Below are 27,774 nucleotides of genomic sequence, written 5' to 3' on the forward strand. Positions count from 1 at the left end.
AGGTTTACAGTTGTGAGTACCCAAAACAGTTTATTCTTGTATTATTATTTATTGCATTATTTTCCATACGAACATCTGTAAACCTACTTTTGCCCCACCTTGTACAACCTTATCAGCTGCCTTGAACAAAAATGTCCTTGTTGAAGAACACAGTGGAGTTAACAGTGTGGGTGGGAAGTTTAATGTAAATTTAGTATTGTCCCAGACACATATCCTATCAAGAAGGGTTTTGAGAAACTGAACTTGTATATAAAAATTAGGATATTTCCGTTATCAATATAACCCCATGAAAAATCAAAACCACTTCTATTTAATCATTTAAGGACTAAAAGAGTCAGAAACGGATTTTTGGCTCACAAGTCAGAAATGCAAATATCCAACAGCCTAAAGATATTATCTGTTTAGAAACAGATAATATTCAATGATTCAACTCCAAAGTAGCGGAGCAAAAAGAGGAGGGGGAAAAAAAAAAGTATCTTCCTTCTATTATAAATTAAATACAAAAATGTTAATGCAATATTGCGGTTACAAATCAAACTCTAGAAAAATCAAATAACAGAATCGGAAATATGGGAGGCCCTGTCTCACTCCACGGTGGAAATGCGGTATGTCCTAGTTACCTGTCCTGTAGCACTGTAGGTTGTCTGTATGTATTTTTCTCATGCATTCTGATTTGGTCATCTCTGAAAGCATCTCTTCCTAAACTCTCTCTTTAGATTCATCTTAAATATAATAGGCAATGAATATCTGTTGGTTTGATTAAATGTCACTAATTATAGGCAAAGGAGAGAAAACATGCATTGATATATGCTACATGTAAATGAACGCAAATTGCATGCAAACAGACAAGGACTATTAGTCCTAGCCTGTCCCTGCTGCATGACTTCCTACCCGTAACAGAAAGTCACTATCTCCAACTTTGATGAAGGTGCAGCCCTCTTTGGAGACTTCATTTCAGCAGAATCTGTGACTCACCTTCTGTGAACTAGGGAGAAGGCACATTACTGTTTCTAATTTATAGAGAACCTGAGCTGTGTCAGCTAAGTGCTGCCTAAAGCCCTACAGTCAAACCCAGACTGGGAGTGAGCCAGTCTTTGCTCAATGCCCTCTTCACCTCACCCCTTCTGCCCCCCTCCCCCATGCTGAAGTTTAGGTTCTTAATCACACTACATACCAAAGGCTTTGCATAACTAATCAGTCTTTAAACCATACACTGTATTATAGAACATGTTCTGTAGTGGGGAACAGATGTCACCATGAGAATCGTATTTTCTGCTATTTCCCCATTTTGGCTTGTGGACATTTGTAACCTTAATGATGCATGAACCAAGATTCTTGCATTTAATATTAATATGGGAACTCACAAATGCTCCTCGATTTGGAATGCTGCCACATTCTGATTTCAACAGCGTATGGCTGGCTGCCTTTTCAGTGTTCAAATCTGCCTGAAGGTCCTGTTGGTGTCTTCTGAGCTGGAAATGTGGTCACATTCTAATCTTACAGGAGATGCTGTCAGGTGAAACTCCTACAGATATCTACATTTAAAAAGATTTCTCATTTAAAAAGCAGACATGTACCCAACACGGGTAAAGGCCAACGGAAAGCTCTTTACTTGTCAAGACCCAATTCACAGAGTTACTTCTACTGTTAAGAGAACCAGTCACATCCACAGCAGGACAGCACTGAATGACATCAGATGCCAAACACTGGTCTGGCAGGTAGCATGGGTAGAAAGTGAGTTTCTGAAGGCAGGGCTTTCAAATGGACTGGTACACCCATTTCTTTTCTTCCCAAGTGAAGGTTTAACCAAAACCTTTGAGAACTACCAAACCTGGCTGAGGTCTGCTAACTGCACATGCCCGCCAAACGGTGTCAGAAACACTGTCAGTTGCTCACGGGGCGCGTCTGTGTCTGTGCCTTCCCTCACTGAATTATTTATACATCACACTGCCACATAACTTAGGCACTCTGAAAATCACAAGTATGCCCTTTTAACCCAATCAGTTTTGCCAAAAGTGACAATGGGGAAGAGCTGAGTCACGATTTGATTAGGTTCACGGATGTGGGGCAAAGGGAATGTTTGAGAAGGGAAGTGGAAACAGCTGTGACTTTTCTGAAATTCTTTGCTGTACCTGCTCAGCCGGAGCAGGGTGTCTTAGACCAATGGCTTCTCAATGGAGGCTTCTAATTCCCTTTCAATTTAATTTGAAGCCAGTCAGCTAATAAATCGTATAAAAATATGTAAAAGAGAATTGGTGTTGATTCTGGGCACCCATATGTTCAGCCCACGCAGTTAAATGATCATGGAGATAAATGGCGTACTGAGTGCAGTAAAAAGCTCCACTGTGATTCCACCGAACTGCTGCTTCGGGCCTCAGTGTCTCTCCTAAATCGGAAAGGATATAACCGTATGATTCCACAGAACAGATAAACCTGCCATTTGCAACTATGGAGGGAAGAGACTCTTATTTCATTTCCCCATTTCAATGATCAGCTTGAAAGGAGGTCCTTTATTCTTTCAAGTGGAGAGCTGATTAAGAATAGATGTTCTAAAAGTATTGTTATATGCAGATATTTTTTCACTTGTCTGTGCATAAGGTATTTCTGGAAGGATGCCCATGAAACAGGTAATACTGGTTGAGTGGAGGGGAAGAGGGAGGGAGGGGGTGAGGGTGGCAAGAGCAGGCAGCAGGGAGCCGGTGGTAGGAGAAGGGTGGGAGGGACACCTAATTTCATCGCTAGCAAATCAAATTTCTAACCAACTCTGAAAATCTGATGTCATTTCTGCATTTGCCCTCTTAACACCTGTGCAGTAAACATGGTGAAAGCATCAATAATAAAATTCAGTAAGAGCTAAGGACACACCAGGCACTCAGCAAAATACCTGACATAAATTATATAATTTGCTTCTCCTAACTACCTATGTGGTAGGTGCTGTCCCCTTTTCATAGACACTGAACCAAACCACACACACTGACCAGAGGTGCACAACCTGGGGGTGTCCTCCCAAGGAAGTCAGAGACAAGGTCAAAGGCACTGTTAGGTTTTGTAAAGAAATTCGGTCTTTTAGGGCCAGGGGCCCCGAGTAGTCACACAATTCTGGGACTCCATTTGCAATAATTATTAATCAATGGAATCCTAGTTTAATATCCCAAAACAAAAATTAAAGGTCTCGAAGTCTCCCACAAGCAAATCATACCTCAATGTCAAGAGAGTGAGTTTCAAGTCAGAGTACGAGTTTCTCTGTGTTGCCTAAGAGATGCTATAGAGCAAAGTACAGATCTTGCTCTTAAAGGTAAACTCTGTATTTTAGAAAGCTTCACACTGACCTTTCCTGACACTCCCTTTGCTGCTCTTCTATAATAATAGCCAGAGGATTATCTTCCTATCAAGTTACAACCATTCACCTGATCACTCACATGACTCTTACGCCTTGTTCAAGTTGGCCAAGGAGAGGTTTGTGAAGTCCTTGAACTTTAAGAGATTACTGATAGCCCTCTCCCTCGCCCCAAATGCTGCCTTCCAGGAAAAGGACTTTGCCCCTTTTTCTTTGGGGCTTATTCATCAATGTAAGGCTGCTAGTCCCCAGTCTCATCTGCTCCTTCTATGCCTTTCTGTTCCCTGTATTCACTTATTTTTAAAAAGAAAAAGAGTGGAATCCTTTTTCTGTTGGGAGGCACGAACACTCAAAAGCCCGTTTCTTTGAGTCCTGAATACACTGAAAGCACTATATTGTAATATGTTGAGTTCTGAGAGATCGAATCTTCTGTGGTAGAAATGGAAATTTATTCTGGAAAGTCTCATTTTATTGTTGTTAAACCCACACACCCTCTAAGTGCTTAAAATTTCAGCCAGCCTAGTAAATATTCTAACACAGGCCAACCTAAATCATTTTCATTTCCATATGATTGTGTGAAATTGTTTTCTTTACCATTTTTTGTTGATAAAATAAGAATTGCTATAATGGATCAGCATCATTTTCCCTCACTGAATTTAAGATTAAGTGGACATAGAATCATCCTATTAAATTTTATATTGTGAGGACCAAAGGGAATTTGAGAAGGAAACCAAGACCACGGTTTGAACACTACAGTATAGCTGCCCCCGCGACATTCATATTCACAGCAGAGTATTTAGGGCCTATAGAACATCCTACTTCCCATTCAACAATATACATGGTTTGCATTTCAATCACTTCCTATAGAAGAAAAGGACTGGCTGGCTTTCAGAATTTACACCAGCAAAAGTATAAAATGACCTAAGAATACACGTGTGTGTTTTAGTGGACAAAATGGTCTCTAATACACCCCCCCCCCCCCCCAGATACTTATGCTTGCAGCTGTAAAGGTACCCTAACCTTATTTTTAGTCATTTGCTTATTAGAGCTGATGAGGCAGAATGTCAGGGAAGGATAGGTATCTGCTACAAGACGTTGAAATCTGAAATACTGGAGAAAGTAAGACAACTAATGCCATTTGTAGGTCTGAGTGGCAATGTTTTCACTATGAGTTCTTAAATTACTCGAGTTTAATGAACTTTGTTGAATCCAACCAGAAATCTCTGATATCAGTTGAGAAATCAACCAATGTGACAAAGCAGGAGACATCAGGTGTCTACATGGAATTTCCAGCTTGTCCACCAATGCGGCTCGGATGGAAGATGCTGCCAATCCACTGATTCATGAGTTGGCTCAACCCCAATTTAGGACTGCAAATTCTAATTGCAAATCCCACCATGTTCTGATACTTTATTGGTTGTAGGGGCAGGGGCTACACCTCAAAATTAGATCAACTCAACAATATGCTTATTGAGATTTTAAAACCAAATGAAATTAACAGACATTTTTCCATAATAAATTAAGCTCAAATTAGCAGACGTCGTATCAGTGAGACAGGTGCAGGACTCCCCACAATAATAACAACGTTTAGAGCTCTCAGTAGTGCTCACTGTGTGAGGCACTGTTCTGAGTGTTTTACATAAACTACTCCACTAATCGTCCCCACAACCCTAGGAGTTAGGTACTCCTGTCACCAGCAGTTTACAAAGGAGAAAACCCAGGCATGGAGAGTGGAAGTGAGCGCGCTAAAATCAACTCGGCTGGCAGGTGGCAGAGCTAAGGTTTGAACCCCGATGGTTTAGCACCTGAGTTGCTGCTGCCTCTCATGTGATTTAGGATGAATGTAACAGTGAAATAACAGGCTGTTGCAGACACTGTCACAGCCCGGGACCTCTATCCTGACTAAAGGCCATCTGGAATTATTAAGCAGTCTTTGGGTTCTCTGACCTTGAATTAACCTAAGACAAGATACCCGAGGCAGAGGCTGCTAGCTGTCCTCCAACACACCAGCTCTTCCTCGTTTCCTGAAGGAACCCTGGAGGTGCAGCTGGGCACACGGCTGGCCAGGAAACACTGTCAGCCTGCATAAGAGCTAGGTGAGGCCCGGTGACGGAGGCCCAGACCACAGGTGAGAGGAAACACGGGCTCAGGCTCCAGCGGTGCCCTTAAAGGAGGGCATGCCCTGGGGCGCTTCTTCCCTTTCTGCTGTTTGGGATGTGGAGGTGATAGTGGGAGCTGGAGAAGCAGCACTGGGCCATAAAATGGAAGCCACATGCCAAGACTGGCAATGAGACAATGAGACAGAAGAGCCTGGGCACCTTGGAGTCACCACTCTGGCAGCTATAGAAGAGAGAAGGAAACATCTACCTACTTAAGCCATTATTTTGGCTTTTTTTTTTCTTTTTTTAACAGCCGTCCAGCCATAGAAGTTATGTCTTAACTAATACATGCAATTTTTTTTCAATCATTTGAAGCATGCTCGCCCTGGCCGGCTAGTTCAGTTGCTTAGAGCGTCATCCTGATACGCCAAGGTTGCGGGTTCAATTCCTGGTCAGGGCACATACAAGAATCAATCAATGAATACATAAATAAGTGGAACAACACATTGGTCTCTCTCTCTCTTGTTTTCTCTCTCTCCCTCCCCGTCTCTCTAAAATCAATAAAGAAATGGAAAAAAAAATAAAGTGTGTTCAGTTAGTCTACAGGGAGCAGACCACCCTCTATAATGTGTATTCTCTATTTCCTGAGACTGCAATAATTTATGAGCAAGATTCTGTCCTGTTCGATGCTTGTTTTTCAGGCCACTGTTACACTGAAATAGTGTCACAATTTCCCAGTTGTTCATTATGAATCAATCACAAGTGTTAATAGAGCTATTAACTAACCAAGCTGTAACTTAAAAACTTGAAAAATTCCCAGAAGCACATGTTTATACACAATTGAAGCAATGCCATTTACTCTGTGTATCTGATCCCAGGGCCGGTTTCTCAACATCGGCACTACTGACACCGTGGACCAGGACATCCTTCGTTGTAGGGCTGGCTTTTTAATAGCATCTCTGGCTCCTGCCTACTGGATACCAGCAGTACCTGTATCCCGGTCATGATGACTGACAAGATCACCAGACACTGTTAAATGCCCCCTGGGGGACAAAACCACCCCCAGTGAGAACCATTCATCTCCTACCCCAGCTTGCAGATTCTGAGAGGGCAGAGGCTACACTATTTAAACTCCAGCAGGATACAGACAGGTAGGTCCTTCACACACTTTCAAGGACAGTGGTGCCCTGGTGATTACCAGGGGCAAGGAGCATGTGCAGATTCTTATTTTTTAAATTAAGGAGTTCACTGAGCTTTCAATAAGAAAATTTGCAGGGTAGTAAAAAAGTCATAGGCATAATTCCAAGCACATTTAACTATTAGTCCAACTCCTCTGGCCAAGGTTCAGATGGAAATAATTGCCTATGTGAAGTAAAAAAAAATCCTCCATGTATGAATAGGGTTCTTTTATAGAAACACTAATGACCTAAGAAAATCTGACCCTTTCGGAATCGAGAGGAACTTCCAGTTCCTTTAGCCTTTTTATGTAGCTCGTACCATGTTTTCAGACCTTTAGATAGTGTATATGTGTAAGTGAGAATTATTTGCAGGCATTTTTAAACATGGAAGCTTTTTTAGCCCCACCTGCCAAGTTCTTCTACCTCGATATTCCCCCATAATCCTTAGCACTAGGTCTATTTTGACAATGAAGGCTTTCTTATGTTCCACGGGGTCAGCTCACTCAAAGCAAATAATATCTTCAAAATCTCTTTCCTACTAGAAAGAATGGGGAAGATGTGTACTGGAAATAGATACATCAGGCCCGTCACCTGTCCTGAGGTGGGACTCGGGGTGAGGTGAGAACAAAGCTGTCACCTTGCATTTCTTTCAGATTCCTGCACTCAGTGGGAAGGTCCCTAGCACCTCTGACATAATTAATGATCGGCAGGGCGTGGGAAGCCAATCAATTTGACGTTGACTTTCATCAACATAGCAGAAGTAATGCCCCAAGGGTGGGATGGAAATTACATTATATTTTAATTGAGAGAATTCCCTCTTTGCTGATTTCTGGAGTGAGTGGAATCCAAGTCATCTCTCCTTTTCCCTTTTAATACATATGCTTTTAAAAGCTTAGATTTTAATTGCCTGTGTGAAGTAAAAGCCATCATTGCCAGCAACCAAAAAACTCTATTATTTCAATCCGTACATGTTACCATTCATAGGGGAGAGTGGGGTGGGAGCGGGGGACAGCAGCAAAGGTGATCTGCTATTCACAGGAAGAGATTATTTTCAAAAATAAAAATTAAAGGTGACACTGGGGAGAGGAGGTCACTTATCCCTCATCTAACACCCTGAATAAGAACAAAGGCGGGGCACTGTCATAGTTCCCTGTATCCAAGAAGGTGCAAAACACAAGACGAGTGTCAGATACTAAGGACCCTAAGAGTTCAACGAATGGCTAAGTGCAGAATTGAAAAAAATCTCTTCTTGGTCTTCCCACTTAATTTCACTTTGGCCATTACTTTAATAAGATTTTGAGAAGCAATTCAGAGACATTTCTTCTTCAGTGGGATTCACTCAGCTGTAAAAACTTTCTCTTTCCTACTGAGATACAAAACTGAAAGGGTTTGGTTCCAATTGTTTTGTTTGTTTTTAGTGCCGTGGGCACAGCTTCAAAGGTCTGGTTCGGGAGTGATCCGATCATCTCGATAAGGATGGACATTTGGATCCATAGAGTGTTTGGCACAAACCAGCCTGTTGAGTCAAAACCAAAGCTGTTGGCACCAAGGTGGTAGTTTGTATTTGCCAAAAGGTAACTCAAAGGAGGGAGAGGACTGTAGGCATCCTTACCCCTTAGCCCAGTGATGCTCACATTTCTGGTTGTGACCCATTGGCACATCATGAAATAAACTTAGTGGGTTTCAACCAACATTTAGGAAAAAAAAAAGGTGAAATAAAAGAGGATTAGAAAATATCAGATATGGTACATGTGCAAAGTTTGTTTCATTTACCTCTATCTCTGTCTGTCTATCTACCTATCTATTTATTAACCGGCCTATATATATTTTATATTGTCATTTAACACACATACCTATATGTACACATATATAAACACATGACATTTACTCTGGGTTTTTGCCAAAAAAAAAAAATTGAAAGCCACTAACTTAGTACATCATTCCACCTACTTTGTTATGATAAAGTATCTTAAGAGTCCAAGTCTGTTAGAACCAATACATAAAACAACAAAATATCCTTTTCCTAGTACAGATTTAAAATTACTTCTCTTAGAAATCTCTTTAATCTCACCAAATTCAGCAATTTGAACAAAATGAGCCCAAGCTGGTTACCACCCTCAGGAGGGTAAGGAAATAATTTCTTTGCTAGCAAACAGTATATCAGGATCACTCCGAGCTCTTCAATTGCACAAATAAAGGCAGCCCTGTTGGAATCCAGCTGTGTGCAAAAGGATTTGGAAAGTGTCATGAATAGAGTTTAAGGAGATGTCTTCTCTGCCTTCATTCTGAGCAGAGTCAAATTTTTCCAACTGATCAAAGGATTCCCTATGAATCAGTTTATAGGACTTCCCAAGACTCTAAGAACATCACAGAGTCAGCAGTATCATTTAGCTTGAGCTAGTAATGATTTCCCAAAGGTGCAACTGCAGGTTTATGCCAGTTCCCCAGTAAAATAAAAATGACGTAAATGCACTCAGTGTGCTAAGCACCCAGGAACACCCTAGTTGGGTAATTTATGCATAAAAGAATATAGTTTCTCAAGATGGATGCAGTTTTCCTTAAATTCATTTCTTTTTGTTATAACTTGTTCTAATATATGGTGTGCTACCTTGAAGACCAGCCACCACTGCTAGGGAACCATTAACTAGTCAACTAAAAACTTTCTTTCTTTTTAAACTATAAAATGTCTGAAGTGGAAATTTCTATTTAAAATAGCAAAGCCATTTTTAGAGATTTTGACCAGTTTGCTCGCACATGCCAAAAGGAAATGAACGAACACACACACACACACACACGTGAAATGGATGTAAATGGCCCACTTGTAAAGGTTTTTCCTCTCTCCAGCTCACCCTTTACCCCAGTGAAATTTGAAGCTTGATCACCCTGGAGGAAACTGTATTTCAGACTCCCTCTCTAGCTCTGTATTAAGCAGTCAACCTCACAGCTTGCCAGCAAGGAGTGGACTGCTTATTTTATCACTAAAACATATTATCTCACTCCCATCTCAGCCAACTGCCTCTGAACAGCTTGGCTAAAGACTGGTACGGTAACAGGTCTAGACTAGATAACCAACTACTCTGCTGGTGGCTAAAAATCATTTAAAACAAAAATGTGGCCGAACAATGTATTTACATAATCCAAGTCTTGAAAAGTCTATGAAGAATGTACATTTCCTCAGATATTATGGATAACAAGATATTTTTAAAAAGTTATTTCAACATCTGAGGATTATTGGAGATAGGTGGGGAGTGATATATATAGTTGAAAGATGGTCTTGAACCTGAGCCTTTCGGGGGTGAGATCATCCTGCTTAGTAACTGGGTAGTGTTTTTAAATATGGGAGGCACAGGAATCCCTTATTAAGTACTAGTTCCATGAATGGGGCAAAGGCAACCCCCCCAAAAAGATTTATAATATGTACTAGCCAGTCTGAACATTTTTGGTTGTCAGTAATGCATATATGTAACAAATATTTAGGAATTCTAACGTAAATAACCGGATGTTACTGTCTTACACAATATAATTTGGTAGAACATTTGTAAAATGTCATCATTAGTGGTTTTAGGATTGTCAGTCACCGCTTCATTGGCAGTACTGGCTAAACACACATACAATAGCCTCTGGGATCTCTTTGTAAGCACCAATTAGAGTAATTTGCAGTTTTATTGATGATTCATTGCTCTTTCACACAGCTCCGTGTAAATAATGCTGGAGCATTCCTCCTGCGAAGCCGAATTCACCTTTCTTACAAAGATACTCTCTTTTCTTCAATGAACCCTAAAGAATATATTTGTCTTGTCATTATTTTTAAAATTCTGATTTCACCTGGTCAGGCATGGCTCAGCGGTTGAGCGTCGACCTAGGATCCAGGCGATCGGGGTTCGATTCCCGGTCAGGGCACATGCCTGGGTTGCGGGCTGCAGCAGATCAATGACTCTCTCATCACTGATGTTTCTCTCTCTCTCTCTCCCTCTCCTTTCCTCTCTCTGAAATCAATAAAGATATATTTAAAAAAAATAAATTCTGATTTCAAGTTCTGTAACTTTCTGAGTCTTTTTGTTATTGAGATGAATTTTAGAGACTCCCCCCCTAAATATTCAGTTAAATATCTACATAGTAATTTTTAACTGATTAAGAAAACCCCCACAATATTAATTAAACATAATAAGGTAAAAATATAACTTAATAGTAAGAAAAGTTAAATGAGATAAATACTGGGCAACACTCACCATCAATAATTAATTACTAAAGGGATATACACTGATTCCGTCCACTATAAAAATAATATCCAGCAAGTTAAATTCACTTTCTTTGCTTCTCTTATCACTATGCAGGGCCTCTCTGTTTCCATTAAGCCTTTCAGGGAACTTTATTAGGGCTTTAAAGATTAAACAAGAAAGAGTCAGATTAACTTTTCAAAATGGAAGTGAGATCCTGTCACTTCTCCACTCAAAACACTGCAATGGTTTCTGGCATACTTGCAAGTGTCCGAGGCCCTATAAGCCTCCCCTCCTCTCCTGCAGTCACTTCCCCACGAAGCCAAGCTCCTCCTCACTCCAGGGGCCTGGCAGTTACTGCTCCCTTCACCCAGAACACTCTACCCCACACATCATGGCATGACTTGCTTCCTACTTGCTCCAGGTATCTGCTTGACTTGTACCTTCTTAGGGAGAACTTTCTCTGACCACTTTACCTTAGATGGCTCCTTCTCAACCTCTGTTTACTTTGCTTAGTTTTTTCAAGATGTTACATGTGTATATGTGTATAAAATTATATATTACATATAAATATGTACTACATATATTTTATAAGGATATGAGATTATAGATATTATATGTACCTTGTATAATTATTTGTTTATTATCTGCCTCTCTCCCTAGGTGTAAACCCTATTTGGACAGGGACTTTGTTTTGTTCATTGCTGTTCCCCAGGACCTAAAAAGTACCTGGCATATAGTAGTTGCTCAATAAATAATTGTTGAATGAATGAATAAACTTCCTTTTCAGCCCAGTGGTACATACACCTGACAATATAGCTTTTCATAGTGCTCATCAAATACTTAATGACATCCAGATCCTTTTATATTTCATTTTTATTTCATAACATCTCGCTATCCTCTGACACTGATGGAGAAGACTGAAGATCATCGAGGGGAAAGTCAATGGGCCTGTCTATAGCCACTGAGACCGTTCTTTTAACTGAGCTCTTCCATTAGGAAACTAAACAGATGCAATGGAAATGTGAATGCTCATTATATTTCTTGATGAAACTACTGAAAATATTCTCCATCAGCAGCTATTATTTTATTAATTATACCCAAGTACATCATATTCATGAGACCAATAGTGCAATAAATGCAGCAGTACAGCGGGTTATTCCATCAAACACTACTTTCAACAACCACGTTAAATAAGATGGTGTGAAGTTCCTTTCTAACAGCTGGCGCCCTAACACAAATTTAACTCATTAATCTCCCTTGTAAGGTTAAATATAAGTCACCATCCTCAAATGAGCTTAGTATGCTTACTGTTAATCCATTGAAATACAAATTGAAATACATATTTAAACGACTGTGGTCATATTTTTCACGAGGATTTTAACAGCTCTTTGTTAATAACTTACAGGATATGCAACTTAAATTTTTTGAAACAACTCTGCCGATATTTGTTCACTGCAACACAAGATGTTTAGGAACCTTGGAAGAAGGCCTACTCTGTGTGTGACCACGAGGACTATTCTAGTGTCACCCAGAGCATCATGGATCCTATCTTTGTTCCTTAACACCTTATGCCTTCTAATAAATCTGACTTTTTCTTTATAAAAGTGTCCCATGCTCATTATAGGAAATGAAAAGAACATAGAAAAGTGGGGGGGGGGAACCCCAAACCACAACCACAGTTCCTATCATCATTCAAAGACAGCTGCCTTCAGCATTTTGGTGAGCTTCCATTTCATTCCTTTCTCATGTCCAAATGCTTTTTAAAAAATTAATTACTATGAAAGGCTTGTAATCCAAGGCAAGTATGACACCAGCGATGATATTTTTAAAATACCACATTTTCGAGTGATAAAAGTAACAGTTGGGAGATAGACCGGAGTGCTTCAAAAATTAACATTTTTCATAAAAATGAAAAACAATTTGGCCAAAAATAGTGTTAAAAATAACTTCCACATACCGAAAGCATGCCTACATGTTAAAGGCATTTGCAAGGGTGCACACTTTCTTTTTCCTGAGTAAAATTTTCCTCTGCTTTTCTTTTGGCAAGTTCTTAACAATACATAAAAAATTAGTGAGCAAAAAAATAATTTGTGTGAGTCATCTTGCCTTTAAGACAAAATAGTTACCTAAACCCCACATGTAACCAAGTAATTTCTGCCTCCATATTCTAGCAAAGGCTGCCAGCCAGAATTTGGACCTAACTTTTTTTTGTAAATCTTTCTACCTCTGGGCTATTGAACTCCCAATTTATTCTGTTTCCTATAATACAGCCGATTTCCCTGATAACCTCACCACTGCCTTTCCTGGGATCCACCCATTCATGAATCTTTCAACTGAAAGTCCTTGAGCTTAATTCCATTCAAGTTAAAAGAGAAGCAACTGATCTGAGTGACTCATTCCTGGATACATACAGCAGGGAACTAGGTTTTGCAGATAGATGAGTCATTCTGACTCGATGGGGGAAAAGGTACCTAAGTGTACTTGTAACAGAGGACGGAGAAATCTTGACAGTTGAGGGGCCAATAAACACAAAACATTAAAACTGTACCCCTTAGTCTGAAGTACTCTGATATCTTAAGATAGATTCTACTTTCCTAATACCCCTTACAAGTCCCCTCCCCAAACATTTTCACCTCTTCCAGCTGAAAATATCTCCATTTAGTTTTGTTGCTTTTAGGTCTACCATTTTTGGGGGGATCACATTTAAATGTCATCCTGTTGAAGCTGATCTCCTTGTTCAAAGCTCCACGCATATCCTCATGATAGAAACTTCCAGAGAGATTGGGTGCTGAGCATTCAGTCCCAGAATATACAAGACAGTTTCTCCTTTGTTCAAAATGAAAGGAGCTTATCGATGTTTTCTGATTATAAAATAGTAGAGGCTTATTTTAAAAATGGAAGTCTGTAAAATATAAGTAGAAATCACTTGAAATCCTAATTAAACTGAGATAACAGTTAAAATTTCTCCATCTCCCAGTATGTCCTGATCTCACCTTCTGAAAAAACTACTTGCACTCAAACCTTTGTCTCAGGGTCTGTTTCAGGGGGAACCCAAACAGACGGTGTCCAACCTTATGGTCTGTGCCATGGTGGGTGCTGGCGATGATGTTATCCACCAAGAGGGAAGAAAACAGGGCAGAGAGGAGGGTTTAATTAGCCGATTTAGGAGGGAAGGTATGGGGACAGTGGGCGGTGGCAGAAATGATACATTCAGCTAGGGACCTGTCGGATTTAAAGAGTTCGAGGGGTCTCTGCGAGGGATGTCTCACTGGAACACAGTGACTGGTGGTGAACCTGGTATTGTTAAGTAATGAAAGACTGCCCTTCCTTCAGCGCTTCTAGTTAACATCTTTCATTTCTGGATGATAAATTGAGAACAGAAATGATAAGTAGTACTTTGCTAAAGGAAACACACTGCATGAGGAAGAACAGCCCCAATAAGCAGCTCCTGACCGTCACTCCAATAACTATATCAAGAGAGGGCCATGGTGTGATGTGGGGGTGCCTTTCTTCTCGGAGAGGCACGTGTTGGGCCTGTGAATGGGAGTACAGGGTGGACCTGTTTGAATGAAAATAGACAGGTCTAGTTTGCAAGTGGAATGGCTTTTTTTTTTTTCTCTCTCTCTCCCCTAGTTGCTGGAGGGCAGCTGCTGTCCTGAAAAGAAATAAACACAAAGAAGAACTTTCGTGCAATGAAAATAAGTATTTTTGATAGCAAAGGAAAGGAACATATTGTGTATACAGGGAAAAGGCCTTGTAGACTGAAGGAGCCAGTGCCAAACTGGAGCCAGGCTCATTGCTCTGCAGTTTTCAGACAAATACCCTCCATCGTCTGTTACGCATACGGGAGAGTTTGGTCTATTACAGCACTAGTCACTCTCAAGGCATCTATCTCAACAATCTTTGCAAAAGTAACGACACAACCGCAGGCACTGCTGAGGCCTTGTAAATGCTGCGCAAAAAATTTTACGTGAGCACATACATCTCTGTTCTGGTCCCAGTAAGATCCCAGGCCAGGGCGATGTGACTGCAGCCTCAGGGGGTAACCTGTACCTGAGAAACGGAGTCCTCAAGCTGGGTTTTCAAGAGATCTTTTGGACGTTACCATTTCCCACAAAGTACAAACATGACAGTGTTGATGATTATCTTCAAAACGAAGTGACTCAACCCTGTGCCATCTGGGTGGAGATAAAGGGGCTTGGCCAACATCCACAGTATTCCTCTCTGTCCTTGTGGTTTTCTACAGACAGCTCAGGTGATGCAGCTGAACTGGATATAAATTTCTCCATTGGAAAGGTTACCGCCCTCAACAAAACATGCGCCTGGGTTTCAGTGCATGAAGCCCACAACTGCTGGTCTACAGAGACCTGATTAGTTATATTTCTGAGAAGAACTAAACTGGACACAAAGCTCACACCGCTTAATAGGAGACCTTTCTCTACAAAGAGTTAATGGCATCAAGAGCGCTCCTTTGGGATTTGCCTGCACTCGGACTCAGACCAGACAGATTTAGTTGTGAGCACATCATTTTTGGTGTCAGGTAACATTATTTGGATCAGGAAAATCTGCAGCAGTGAAAACTTCTCCCTCTAGTTAACAGCTGGAGAGAGTAGAGCTCACCTACTGCAAGTCCATCAAAGAAAAGCCATAAGCACGGCAGAATCGTGTCTCAACTGGAAGCACAATAGGAATCAACCTACATGTCACTTGGTTCAGGGCAGTAAGTTCGTGCTACCAATGGAAATGGTCCTGCAAATGGGAAGCTGAATAACTGAAAGACCACTGTCATCGTTAGCTCTGTCATGGCCTCTGAAGGGAATGCTCACTGATTACTGATGGCCTGGAGGCGACTGCTTGGCATCTAGACCCACCTGTTTGTGAATGAGCCAATCAGCCCTAACAAATGCAAAAATACCATCATAAGCACACAGCTTGGTGAATTTTCACAAAATTACACATGCCTCTAATCAGCAGCCAGATTAAGAAACAAAACATCCAGCTTCCCTGTCACAGCCCACCCCCTGCCCCCCAATATTGTGTCTTTCAAGCATCACTTACACTGACTTGTTCCTTCCCCAAGTCTGGGTGCTCCTGATTCCCAGTCAGGAACTGTTCCTTCTGCACTGCTGACCAGATCACCACTCACTTCCGAGGAACATGTTTTGTTTAACCAGGAGGTGTTTAGATAGTTTTACGAAACTATTTCTATGGCCTAAATGATCTATGAAAGATTACTGAAAAGAAACATACACTGTTTCTTTAACTTTCATAACTGAAAGAAACAATCCAAGTGAGTATGATTACCAGCTAGCAAAGTGTTAAAAGAAGAAAGATAGAAATGGAAGAGAACAGAATTAGAATATTAATAAATAATGTGCTCCTATTTTGTAAATTCTTTGAAATGTCTTATTTAACAAACTACTTTTGATTCCTATCTAAAAACAAAGGCATTCCCCTATGTTCCCAATTCTTATGTATGGATGTGCAAGTTGGACGCTGAAGAAGGCTGATAGGAAAAAAATGGATTCATTTAAAACATGGTTTTGGAGGAGAGCTCTACGGATAGCCTGGGCCGCCAGAAAGATGAACAAGTGGGTCCTCGAGGAAAGTAAGCCTGAAACAGCGCTGGAGGCAAAAATAACAACAAAAAAGCTATCCGACTTTGGGCACATCATGAGAACACAGGGTCCTTTGGAAAAGACAGTAATGCTGGGAAAAACAGAAGGCAGCAGGAAAGGAGGAAGACCCAATATGAGATGGATTAACTCCAAAAAAGAAGCCATACGCATGAGTCTACAGGAACTGAGCAGGGCTGTTGAGGACAGGGCATGGTAGATGTCACACATCACAGGGTCGCCAGGAGTCGCAGCCTACTCAACAGCACATAACACACTCACTAAAGAAGGCAATCCATCAGTAATACTTCAAATGCCAACTGTGGGTACGTGTGGGCAAACACTGGGGAGATGTGGTGATGCACCCTCCGACTTAGTGGGTGCCATGAGAGGGCGGAAAGTGCAGTTCTGAGCAGTTCTGGGTTTGAATTCCCATGTGGCCCTCGCCAACTGTGTGACAACTTAAATCTCTCTGCAAAAGGTACAAACTTCTGGTTATGAGATGAATAAGTTCTGAGGGTCTAATGTATAGCACGGTGACTATAGTTCACAATACTGTAATGTATAATTGAAAGTTGCTAAGAGAGTAGATCTTAAAAGTTCTCATCATAAGAAAAAAAATATAACTATGTTAAGGTGATGAATGTTGACTAAACTTATTGTGGTGATCATTTTGCAATATAGCTATCAAATTATATTATGTACCTTGAACTAATACAATGTTATGTATCAATAAGCTAGAAAAAAGTTATTAAATCTCTCTGAATCTGTAAATTTAGTCATCTGTAAATTGAGCATAATTTCTGTCTCAATGAGTTGTTTTCAGAATTCAATGAGATGACATAGGTTCCATGCCTGACAATTTAGAAGGTCCTTAATAACTATAAGCTTCTTTTTCTGTACAGAATAAATTTGCTTAATCAAAAAGGAGCTTAAGCTACAAAGTGATGCAGGCCAACAACACCTAGTGTTCTATTGTTTGCCTGTGACTTAGTCTGAATGTAAAAAGAATCTGGTATGTTTAAAAAAGGATTGAAGAAAACACTTTTCTGCAATCCAGGGCAGCTTTGTATGTCTCTCCCTTGGGGTATGAGTTGGGAAGTCTTAACATAAAAATGTGACAGGCACATTTTTAAAGCCACTGTCTGAAGGAGGCCATTCGTATCTGGCCAATAGCACGGCAGGCTGGGTTCGTTGTGGGCAGCACTCTAATTCAAGGCATCATTTATTTAAATTTCAGAAAAGTATATGACATGGTACCACTTGTATTAGATTGATGGGCAGAACAGAGAGAGGAAAATGGATTAAGAATTGGCCTGGGGACAAGGCAGACTATCCAAACCAGCCTTTTTATTTGACATCAGATCCTGCTTGGCATCTCAGGTCTTAAAAAGAACTAATTTTCCCCTCATGTTCTTTGCTCCCTATTTGTACGTTATTAACAACAACAACAAAAAGAGGTGTTTGCTTTTTTTAAAGAAGTTAGCAAATAATGGGGGTAGGGATTTACAAATATAATTGCTGGTACGTTCTACACTGTCTAACTCTAAGCCCCACCTGAAATAACAAACAGAAGTGTCAGAGACTCCACTGGGAAAGAATTCCACGGACACCCACATTTCCCTTCACACCCGCTCGGGTGGTGTTATTGTTTTTTTGCTTAATACAGAGCAAACAGACTGACTTTGAAAATCATAATAAAACAGAGCAGAAGCTCCACACTGTTTAGAAGCCGTGCTGAGACAGAAATTCTTCTCTTGGCGGCAAACATAAGCAGCTACACAGAAGCACCGCTCTTAGCGCCCTGACGAGCACCTGAACTCAGAACCTTTCTTCTGTCAACATAAATCTTTTACAGAGCAAGACAACTATACATTGGACAATGTGCGTGAAACTAATCATGGCCTGTAATTCTATCTCCCTCATAACAAGTTCTTTTCTTTCTTTTGTAAAATCGCCCCCAGGGACACCACCACCTAGGGAGCACTCAGCCGTCTATAGTCTATATGCAGCTTGAAGGGTATTGCATCCCAGCAGAAGGTGACAGCAGCTTCTAAGTCATCATGTGGCTAAGGATTCCTGGTGTTGCCCCTAAGACATCTGCGGACAGTACAGACGTTAGGTCTGGGCTCTCGAGCACCCTTTGGTTCTCAGGAAAGTCGGTCTAGAAACAGTGGCAACAAGAGAGGCCAAGGCACTGTGAAGCTCTGTATTCATTCTATTTCTCTGAGATGGTGGCAGCTGTGTGTCTGAGATACCATCTGCCAAAGGCAAATGTCTAGTTAACTGTGCTATTCTCGATGTCTTCACAGCCCACAGTCCTACCCACCTCTCCCTACTTAGCTGTCCCCCGCGCTGCTGCTTCCTTCTCCAAAGTGGCCTTAAACGAGCCTCTCCTGTGGGACACGGGCCCTGCCCTGTGGTCTCACTCCAAAGTGTATGGAAAGAATTTCATCCCATGATAGAAGGCATATAAACACGTACCAATCTATATTATTGAATGATAATATCGGTTTTCAGCATTTGCAAGGGATTTCTTAGATTGGAACTAGGCCCATGAAATCTAATTATGGTCTCTTCTAATTGGGAATCTGAGATAATTCTCTGGATTGACATTTATTTATCTTTGCATTATCTGTGGAAAGAAGTTTGCAAGGTAAATACAGAAATAATACTTTAACGGTAACGTTGAAAGTACCCAACAGAAGATTTCTAAGGACTCTGAAGCTTTTGTTGATACACTAACCGCAGATTATTTTCTGCTTAGTCACTAAAGCCAGCTGTCTCCTTCCCTGCTTCCTCATTTCTGCACAGCCACTGTCATTCCTTAATTCAACCTGCTTATGGCAAAGCTAGCCAGCCTCTCAGGCCAGTCAGCCACCCTTGTCTGCCTCTCCCATCCCCTCCTTTCCTCCCTAACCCAGGCCCTCATTACTAATGCTGCCCCAGCGCTACGGCGTCTCCACTGAACTCCTTTCTTGTCACGTCCTCGCCAGTGATTCAGCAATCTGCTGCCCACTTGGTCTTTCAAAATTCTCTATATGAATTCATGACTCTTATACCACAGAACCTTAAGATCCTCAACTGTAGCTTAAAAGTTCCTGTCCCCAGCATAGCATTTCAGTGGAGAACTAGAGTAAGGTAGGCCCACCATATCCAAGACTCCTGGGGCCTGACAAACTTTGAGATTCATACATCTTCTGACTTCAAGATGATAATATGGTGCCCAATGCAGACTTTCAGTGGGCCTTTATAATCAAGCACGCTGATATTTATGCAACAAAATGCATGAATTTCACCCTTGGCCTAACACACAAAGGCTGTAAATAGCCTCCCACTAATTTGTACCATCAAGTAACTTACTCAAAAAATGGTGGTTGGTAGAGCTTTTGGGTTTACAAATTGCAGGTAAGGGACTGGGGAGCGTTCATTTAGTAGGTATATCATGTCCAGTTATCTCTGTCCAGACTTGAAAGAAAAATTTACTTAAGAAGTCTCCGCACTTCAATATTTTGTTAATTGAGATAGGTCTTCTCCACAATTAGTTCAAATTATTGAGGCTTTCCTTACAAACAAGTCTTCAGATTACAGGAACTTCGAACTCACAAGGTTGTCCTTACCATTTTTAATTTTTCTTTTAAATATTCCTTTTAATTGATTTTAGAGAGAGAGGAAGGGAAAGGGAGAGAGAGAAAGAAACAGCGATGAGAGCGTAACATCCATCGGCTGACTCCTGCATGCCCCCTACCATGGATTAAGCCTGCAATCCCGGCGTGTGTCCTCAGTGGGAATCGAACCAGCGACCTTTTGGTGCATGAGATGTTGCTCAAACAACTGAGCCGCACCGGCCAGGGCCATTTTTAATTTTTCTAATTTTAACTCCACTTGCAAAACATTGTCACCTTGTTTATTTCTAAAAAAAAGCCCCCTTTCAGTTGTGTATTTCAGTAAAATGCAAACATTTTGCTCACCCTCTGCCTAAAGAAAGGCTTTTTGATGTACAGAGGTTGGTTCTCCCTCAGAATGGTGGACTTACATTTCTAAAATCCCTGTTAGGCTGACCTTCCCTTCAAAATAAGTTAACTTTTCAGGTGTGAGTTTATCTCATTTGTAATGTAAGTCTTCCACACAAATCACAGAAAAGCCGCCCATGCACAGCTAGACATGTACTGAGATCAGTCTTTGAGGTCGAGTTGTAACTTGACCAATAAACCCTTCTTAAAATATAGCCCAGCCCAGCATTAAGCCGGCAATGCAGGACTGGTACATCCATCATGGGACACTGGCTGTATGGGTCACGGCACTCCAACTAGCAATTCCTAGGCAGTTATTTCGACATTAGAAAGTCACAATCCATCAGCTTAACAGCAGGGCAATAATTTGGGGACCAGGGAGATGGCTATTCAAAATGACACTGTGGAAAGTAGACAGTGGTTCAAGTAGCCCCTGTTTGAGAATGAAGACATCAACTGAGCCGAATTTCTTTCCACCTCTAGAACCAGGTGTCAGGTAATGGGTTTCTGTGTACGTGTGTTATTTATGGTGATTGAACTGAAAAGTCCTGCAGAGCAAAAAGCATGCCGGCCCCTGGACTCTTTGGAGATGAGAAGAAATGGATCTGCCATCACAAGACTGAAGGACGGCAAAGAGCTGCCTTTTTCCAACTGTTTGTTACAAACCCCTTCCAATGACTTGTGATGCCCAAGCCAGCATTTCATAAGGTGCTACTCGGCTCTTTCTGAATTACACAATACTCAGATCTCCAGCTGTCTGTGACACCAGGCTCTTCCCGTGTGTGGAGGACACTTGGACTTTATTTTTGCAGGGGTTCCCGGCCAACAACCCTGCTGTGAGACCCTCCCGCACAGGCACAGGGCCACGGGCTCCCACTGTTCTCCTGGACAACCGAATGGTTGTGGAGGCCACTGAGAGCTTCTGAAATTCTCTCTGTGGCTGGGAAGGAAGGTAAGCACAGCGGAAAGGTTCCTGGCTGCTGGGCTGTTGCTGTGGTGGGGTGGACTGTGTGTGTGGGGGGGGGATGAGTAAGGACCATAGGCTGCAGTGCAGGGGTTCTCAAATGTCCTCATTTCATAACTCCGAGGGCACACACAGGAGCCCTGAGGGACAGTCATGCTATTGATAAGGGGACAGCAAACACATCTCTCTTTTTACTTTGGAAAGGAAAAAGGAAGAGCAGATAAGAAATTACACACTGATACTCAGATGGCAAAAGGCAGCATTGGATGGATATATGCAGACACTCTAAGAAGAGAGTGAAATCTGGGGCAAGATTGCCTTAAGGAACTGTGTTCCCTCCACGGAAACTGAAGTGGTCTTTGGGGTGGCCCGCACACCACTGGGGTCCTGACCTATCCTGCCTGAGCCACCGCCCTCCCCTACCTTCCTGGCTGCCTCCCTGAAACACTGACAATGTGAAAAGCAAATTATTTTCAGGTTATGCTTCGCTATTTCAAAGAATAAGAATTTCACTATGCGGATGAGAAACATCAGCAGGTAAATGACAATAAGCTCCTCAAGCAGTGAAGAGCTTTCTTATGGTCTGCATTTTCTTATAATAAACTTCTGTGGCTGCTGAAATTGAGTTTCTCCCTCTTTTTAAAAACCTGGCTGCTTCATCTGAATACCGTCAACACGTTTGCGGAAAGCATCTGAAAATTCACACATTTCAGAGAAGTGATTTCTGAGAGATCAATAGTAGAAGCAGAGCCAACAGTGTTTCCATACCTGGAGTTGATATTCTCCCGGGGAGCACAGAGTCGCTGGGCAGCAGGTCTTTTGAATTGGAGGAGAATGGTGATTGTCTAAATGTATCTTCTGAAAAGAAAGGGCTGGGGTGGGGGAGGAGGAGTGAAGTTTAGTAAATTAAAGTTATTTAAGGTACCCAGAGCATCTGGGCCCAAGTACACACACACACACACACACACACACACAAATGCTGGATAATGTACTTTTTTAAATGGTGTTTAGAGACTATAAGAAGAGTGTGTTTAAAATAGAGAAAGAGAAAATATATTACATCAGACAAGTGCCATATGCATACTCTGCTATTGGGTTCATACACGAAGTGAATATATGAAATATCGTCTTTGATAGACGGTTAAACCCAGTCAGGACAGCTGAGCACCAAATTTTACTGTTGTGTTATACATCTTGCGAGTGTGTTGTGCCCAAATGAAGACCAAGCATCTGGGTTGGAATCAGAAAGACCTGTTCAAGGATCTTCCCAGAATGGTGATAGATTTGCCCTGGCTCATCCACATTCTGGCACCTGATTCCTTGGGGACCAACACTGTGCCTTAGAAGGGCAGATGGCTGGAGTCAAGGGCCATTCCATTGAAGGAGACACCTCACTGGTCCCCACAGACACTGAGACCGCATCCTAGAACTGTCTTGGTTTGGAAGGAGTTAAAGCCAGCTAACAGGGCTGCCAGAAAGGATACCAGGAGCACCTTCATTTTCCACGAAATTGAGGCTCTGACTTGACTGATTCTAAGTATGGCTAGTGACTCAGCTAGAACTGGAACCAGGGACACCAAACGCCCAGCCAGGTTTCCTACTGATACCACAGCCACAGTGACCACAAAAGCTTTGGGTGTTTTAATCAGAAGGTTTTAACTCGATCTTATCACTCATCTTCCATGTCTCTAAAGTAAATTGTAAATAAGTATTGAGATGACACGTGAGAATACTGGAGATCCAACAGCGTCCAACCTCGAGAACTGGAAAGACCTACTTATAACAGGAAAATTTAATCGAGGGAACTGGGTACACAGGTGAGGGGGGGCAGTAAAGCAGCCCAGAGACGGGAAAAGCAGAAGGCCACCACCACCCTGAGGTTGGAGGGACAAAAAGATGTAAATGGAGTCCAGGGGCTGGGGCCACCCGGTGGGAGCTGGAGCCACAGGGAAGATGCAGCTGCAGCAGGAGAGGGAGGGAGGAGTAGCCTAGCTCTTCCTTAAGCCCCACCCCCACCTCCCAGCAAGGCCTCTGACGGGCTGAACCTTCCCAGAAGCCAGACCAACACAGCCTGCAGGGATCAGGCCCCCAGCAAACCCCAGGATCATGGGGAGGAAAAGATCGGAGGGAGCACAAGCCTAGGACTCCCACGATGGGTGCTGCTTTCTAAACATGATGCGAGGCTACGGTTACTATTATTAAATATTATAAAGGAAACAGTAAGATAAAATGAAAGACATATGTAAAAATATTTTTAAAAAGTAAAACAAACATTAATGAACAATTTAATTTGGCATGATAGTTAGGCTAGATTTAATGCAATGTTGTGTCGCCGGCTTTTTAGTTATACATAAATTTATTTAAACAAGCTTAACAATGAACTGGTTACAGGCTAGCAGGTAATGGGGAGTGGGGAGACATGCCATTTTATGTCAGACACCTCATAACCTGCAAATGATGTAAACACTCAAAGGATAAGGCAGTGCACCATGGTGTCTGAGAGCATGAGTGTGAGAGGGGGCTGTTCTGGGTGCAAATTCCACCACTCAGGGCTCTGTGACCACGCACAAATATGTAACTCTCAGAGTCTTCATTTCTTGTCTATAAAGTGGCACGATAACAGTATCCACATGTCATGGAGGGGCTGTGAGGACCAATTAAGATCCTCCATGGAACATGCTTTTCATAGTGTCTGGCAAACAGTAAGTGCTCAATAAATCTGAGCTATTTTTTATTTGTATCTCTGTCTAGCCCAAAGGGGAGCTGAAATGAATTGACACTTCCTCACAAGTTGGCAAAAAGTGTTGTTTCCTTGGATAAAATGAATGAAGAAAAGGTTGCTCTGATTTGGAAGGGTCAGTTGGCTGCTGGAGCGATGAGGTTAATTTTCAACGTTTCCATGAAAAAAACTGTTTAGGGTCAGAGCACTTTTAAGGATGTAGACATGTTGGAGGATTGCTGGTCAAAGCTAGAGTATAAGATTTCTCCGTTCCCACCTCCCTAGCTCTGAAGCTTCCACACGAGGCGACAGTGACATCCTCGGGTCTGAGTGGACAGTTCACATGGAAACACCACAGGCTGGCCCTGGACGTAGGGTGAGGATCGGGCAATGGAATCTATGTTACTGTCCCTCTGGCTATAGCAGTTTAGCAGTTACCTTGAGGTCTGAGAGTCCAGGGAAACCCATGGAACTGCTTTGTCTGAAATGTGGAGACTTCCCTTTGGGACACCAAGAGTCCAAGAGGGCCCCCCTAAAGGGTATCTAGACTATCACCCTTCTTGCCACAGAAACAGGTAGGCTGCCCTCAATCCTTTAGTGAGCGCCTACACTATGCCAGGCCCAGCAACAGATCTCAGGGAGCGCGGAGGCAGCTGCTGTGCGCAGGTGAAAGGGAACTGCCAGGTGACTAGTGCTGTGGAAGGGGGGGGTGCAGCGTTACCGTGGGGTCTGGCCTGGCCAGGGAGGCCTGGGAGGGCTTTCCTACAGAAGCCACAACTGACCCTAGACCTGAAAGGAGAGTAAGGCTGTGAGGTTCCTAGGTGCTAGTATCTCTTGCACAAGGAGAGAACACAGCCAGTCTGCGGAGCTGGACAAGGCCCATGGGGAGGGAGATGGGGTTGGCGTGGTAGGTGGGCTCACTGTGTGGCAGGCAGGGATCACGGCTTTGTCCTAGTAGCCCTGGGAAGCCCTGCTGTGTTTTAAGTAAGCAGGGGGTGGTTGGAATAAGATTGTAGCTCCAGGAAGCTCTGTCTGGGGTTGGGGTGGGGGCTTGTAGAAGACAAGGCCGGTGGCCAGAGTGGCAGTTCATATCGGACATGGTGATGCTGGTGACAGATGCTGCAAACCAGCACCGACAATCACAGGCAGGAAAACAGTGGAAAGGATCGGGCAGGTGAAGACCACATACAGGTACATTTAAAAACTAACCCTAAGGTTTCCAGGTGACCCGAGCGGAGGCCGCCAAGCTACATGCTTTGAGCAACCTCCTAGGTTTTGTAAGCGGTAGCAATGGGCTCGCTCTTCACGTCCACATGTTCTCTTTAATGGCAAAGATCCCGCTGATGTGAGCAGTGGAGCCCCACCATCCCCAGCCGCTTGGAGAAACTGAGCCGAAAGGGGGACAATCCCTGTGGGGAGCAACATTCCAAATAATTTTCTACCCTGGATGCCAGCGTTATCCTCTATAGCAGGGGTGGGGAATGTTTGGCCCATGAAATCAATTGGTCTGGACCTGCCAAGGCCTCACCAAAGAGAAGCAGTTCCAGCCATCACATTAGGGGTGAGTTAATTAAATGTTTGACCAAATATAGGAGGTTAATTTTTAAGTTGATAATTTTGTATGGCCCATGAAAGATGTTATAAATATCCAAATGGCCCTTGGCACAAAAAAGGTTCCCCACCCCTGCTCTATAGCAAAGGAAAGATTTCTTCTGAGGGAGCAGAAAACTAGAAGGGAGTCCCGCTGAATACTAAAAATGCATAAAAAGGACCAGTGAGGTAACGGGGCAAAGAATCAAAGGAGAAACATTCATAAGTCAAGGCAGCTTGAGCCTAGTGTAAGGCCTTATCTAGAAAGAGAAGATGTTAGGTTAACAGAGCAACAGCCTCAACACGCCACTGCAATCCTCCGAGTTCGTATCCACCCAGGCTGGGAAGGGGGGAATGCAGTGGGTTACACAGGGTTTGAAATTAGAAGGATCTGAGGCCGAATTCCACACTGGCCACTTTGGAATTCAGTGACCTTTGTCAAATCAACATCCTTTCTAGCCTCAGTTTCATCACTGGAAAGAGGTTTAAAAATACCATCTCTATAAGGGAGCTATACGGGGTAAATAAGATATTTCATGTTAAAGTTCTTGGTACACAGTACGTGCACAGTGAAATAGCAACTACCACACATAATGCTAAGTATCTGGCACTGTTCTACGGTGCTCTGTGTGTACTAAGTTTACTTACTCCTTGCCAGGGTCCTATGGTGTAGCTACCATTATCATTATCGGTATAATGGACAGACTCAGGCGGAGAGAAGATAAATAATTGCCCAGACCGTAAGTGGAGCCAGGATTCGAATCCCGGCAGGCTGGCACCCCAGTACGCACTCACCCACCAAGCTATGCACGCCGCCTTTGCGTGGTCTCTCAGCCTCTGGGCGACTCACGGACAGCACAGAATCACGACTCCTTCTTGGAATGGACAGGACAGGGGGAAGGGATGGGGGAAGGAGGGATGACGGAGGATGGGAGCGGTCATTTCAGTATGCAGGGCCCCGGGTCACCGAAGGGAGACTTTATCAATTGAGAAATTGAGCAAGTGAAAATAATTTTAGTTTTTACTTCTCTTTAGAAGTTAAGATACGCTCCACTTTTCTAACACTTCCCCAACACGGGGGATGGGGCAATTCGGAATCCCAACCCTTCTCCACCTGCTGCTCCGGAAGGCAAGCTCGTCGCTATCATTAAGCCCGAATGAAAAGGGAATGGTAATGGGGCCATTAGATGTTGGTAAACCTCTATCTCAGCACAGATATGAAGCTCATGGTGGCACTATGGTCACCTCGATTGGCATCCAGGTTTCAGTAAGAGGAGGAGGGGAGACCAAACTTGGGGCATGCCCCACGGAGCATGTGCTTGCTCAGTGGGGGTTAGATCTCCAATAACGCTGGTCCTCATGAACATTCTGACCCCGTTCTGAGGACAGAAGACTGCACTTGCAACATAGTGCCGAGCAGCGTAATTTTTAATGTTAGGAGGTGGTTCCTCAAGCTCCTTTTCTTCTGTGCAGGCCCCCTGCTCTCAGCAGTTGCCCAGCGCTGCGGTGGACAAAGCCGGCACCCCATTCAGGCTGCAGTGACTGCAGGGGTGGGAGAGGGTAAGAGGGAGGGAAGGCCCAGGAGGTGCCCAGCACAGGGTGAGCCGAGTCTGCATCTCCCCGGGGAGAAAACCAGCACATGAAACAGACTTCACGATGACACACGTTACCAACTCTTCCACAAAAGGAGCCAATTTATGAAGGTCGCAACCTCTTACTTTCTGACTCTCCAGCTACCTGAACTTTTGTCATTTTACTATGAAAAAGCCTCTTCATCAGAAAGTGAGCCAAGGAAGTGGGAAAAGGCAAAAACTGTTAAAAAAATTATTTCTGATCAATATTTTTGGTTAAAAAGTTACTAAAGAAGCAGGTTGAAACTAACAGTTAATGGGGGAGGGGGCACTTACTTAGGGAACAAAATCACTGTCTACCACAACATACTCTCTTTGGCCCTGCACAATAACAGGTTACCTGGAAGACTTAGCTAATTCGTATAAATATTCAATAAACGTACAGAAGTAGCATCTAGAAGCTGCTGG

At 42.7% G+C, this 27,774-nt stretch overlaps 1 protein-coding gene across 8 annotated transcripts in view; it reads right to left on the reverse strand.

Moving 5' to 3' along the window:
* The window catches only part of ZNF827 (zinc finger protein 827), a 151,350-nt gene that overhangs the window by 29,552 nt on the left and 94,024 nt on the right, over nt 1–27,774 (reverse strand). For all 8 annotated transcript variants that reach the window (XM_081136693.1, XM_081136688.1, XM_081136687.1 and 5 more), the window contains exon 8: nt 22,195–22,298. In XM_081136693.1, coding sequence (XP_080992819.1) covers nt 22,195–22,298 — 104 coding nt within the window. The remainder of the gene's footprint in view (nt 1–22,194; nt 22,299–27,774) is intronic.

Source organism: Miniopterus schreibersii, assembly GCF_964146895.1.
Source record: "Miniopterus schreibersii genome assembly, chromosome: 4".
Classification (NCBI taxonomy): Eukaryota; Metazoa; Chordata; class Mammalia; order Chiroptera; family Miniopteridae; genus Miniopterus; species Miniopterus schreibersii.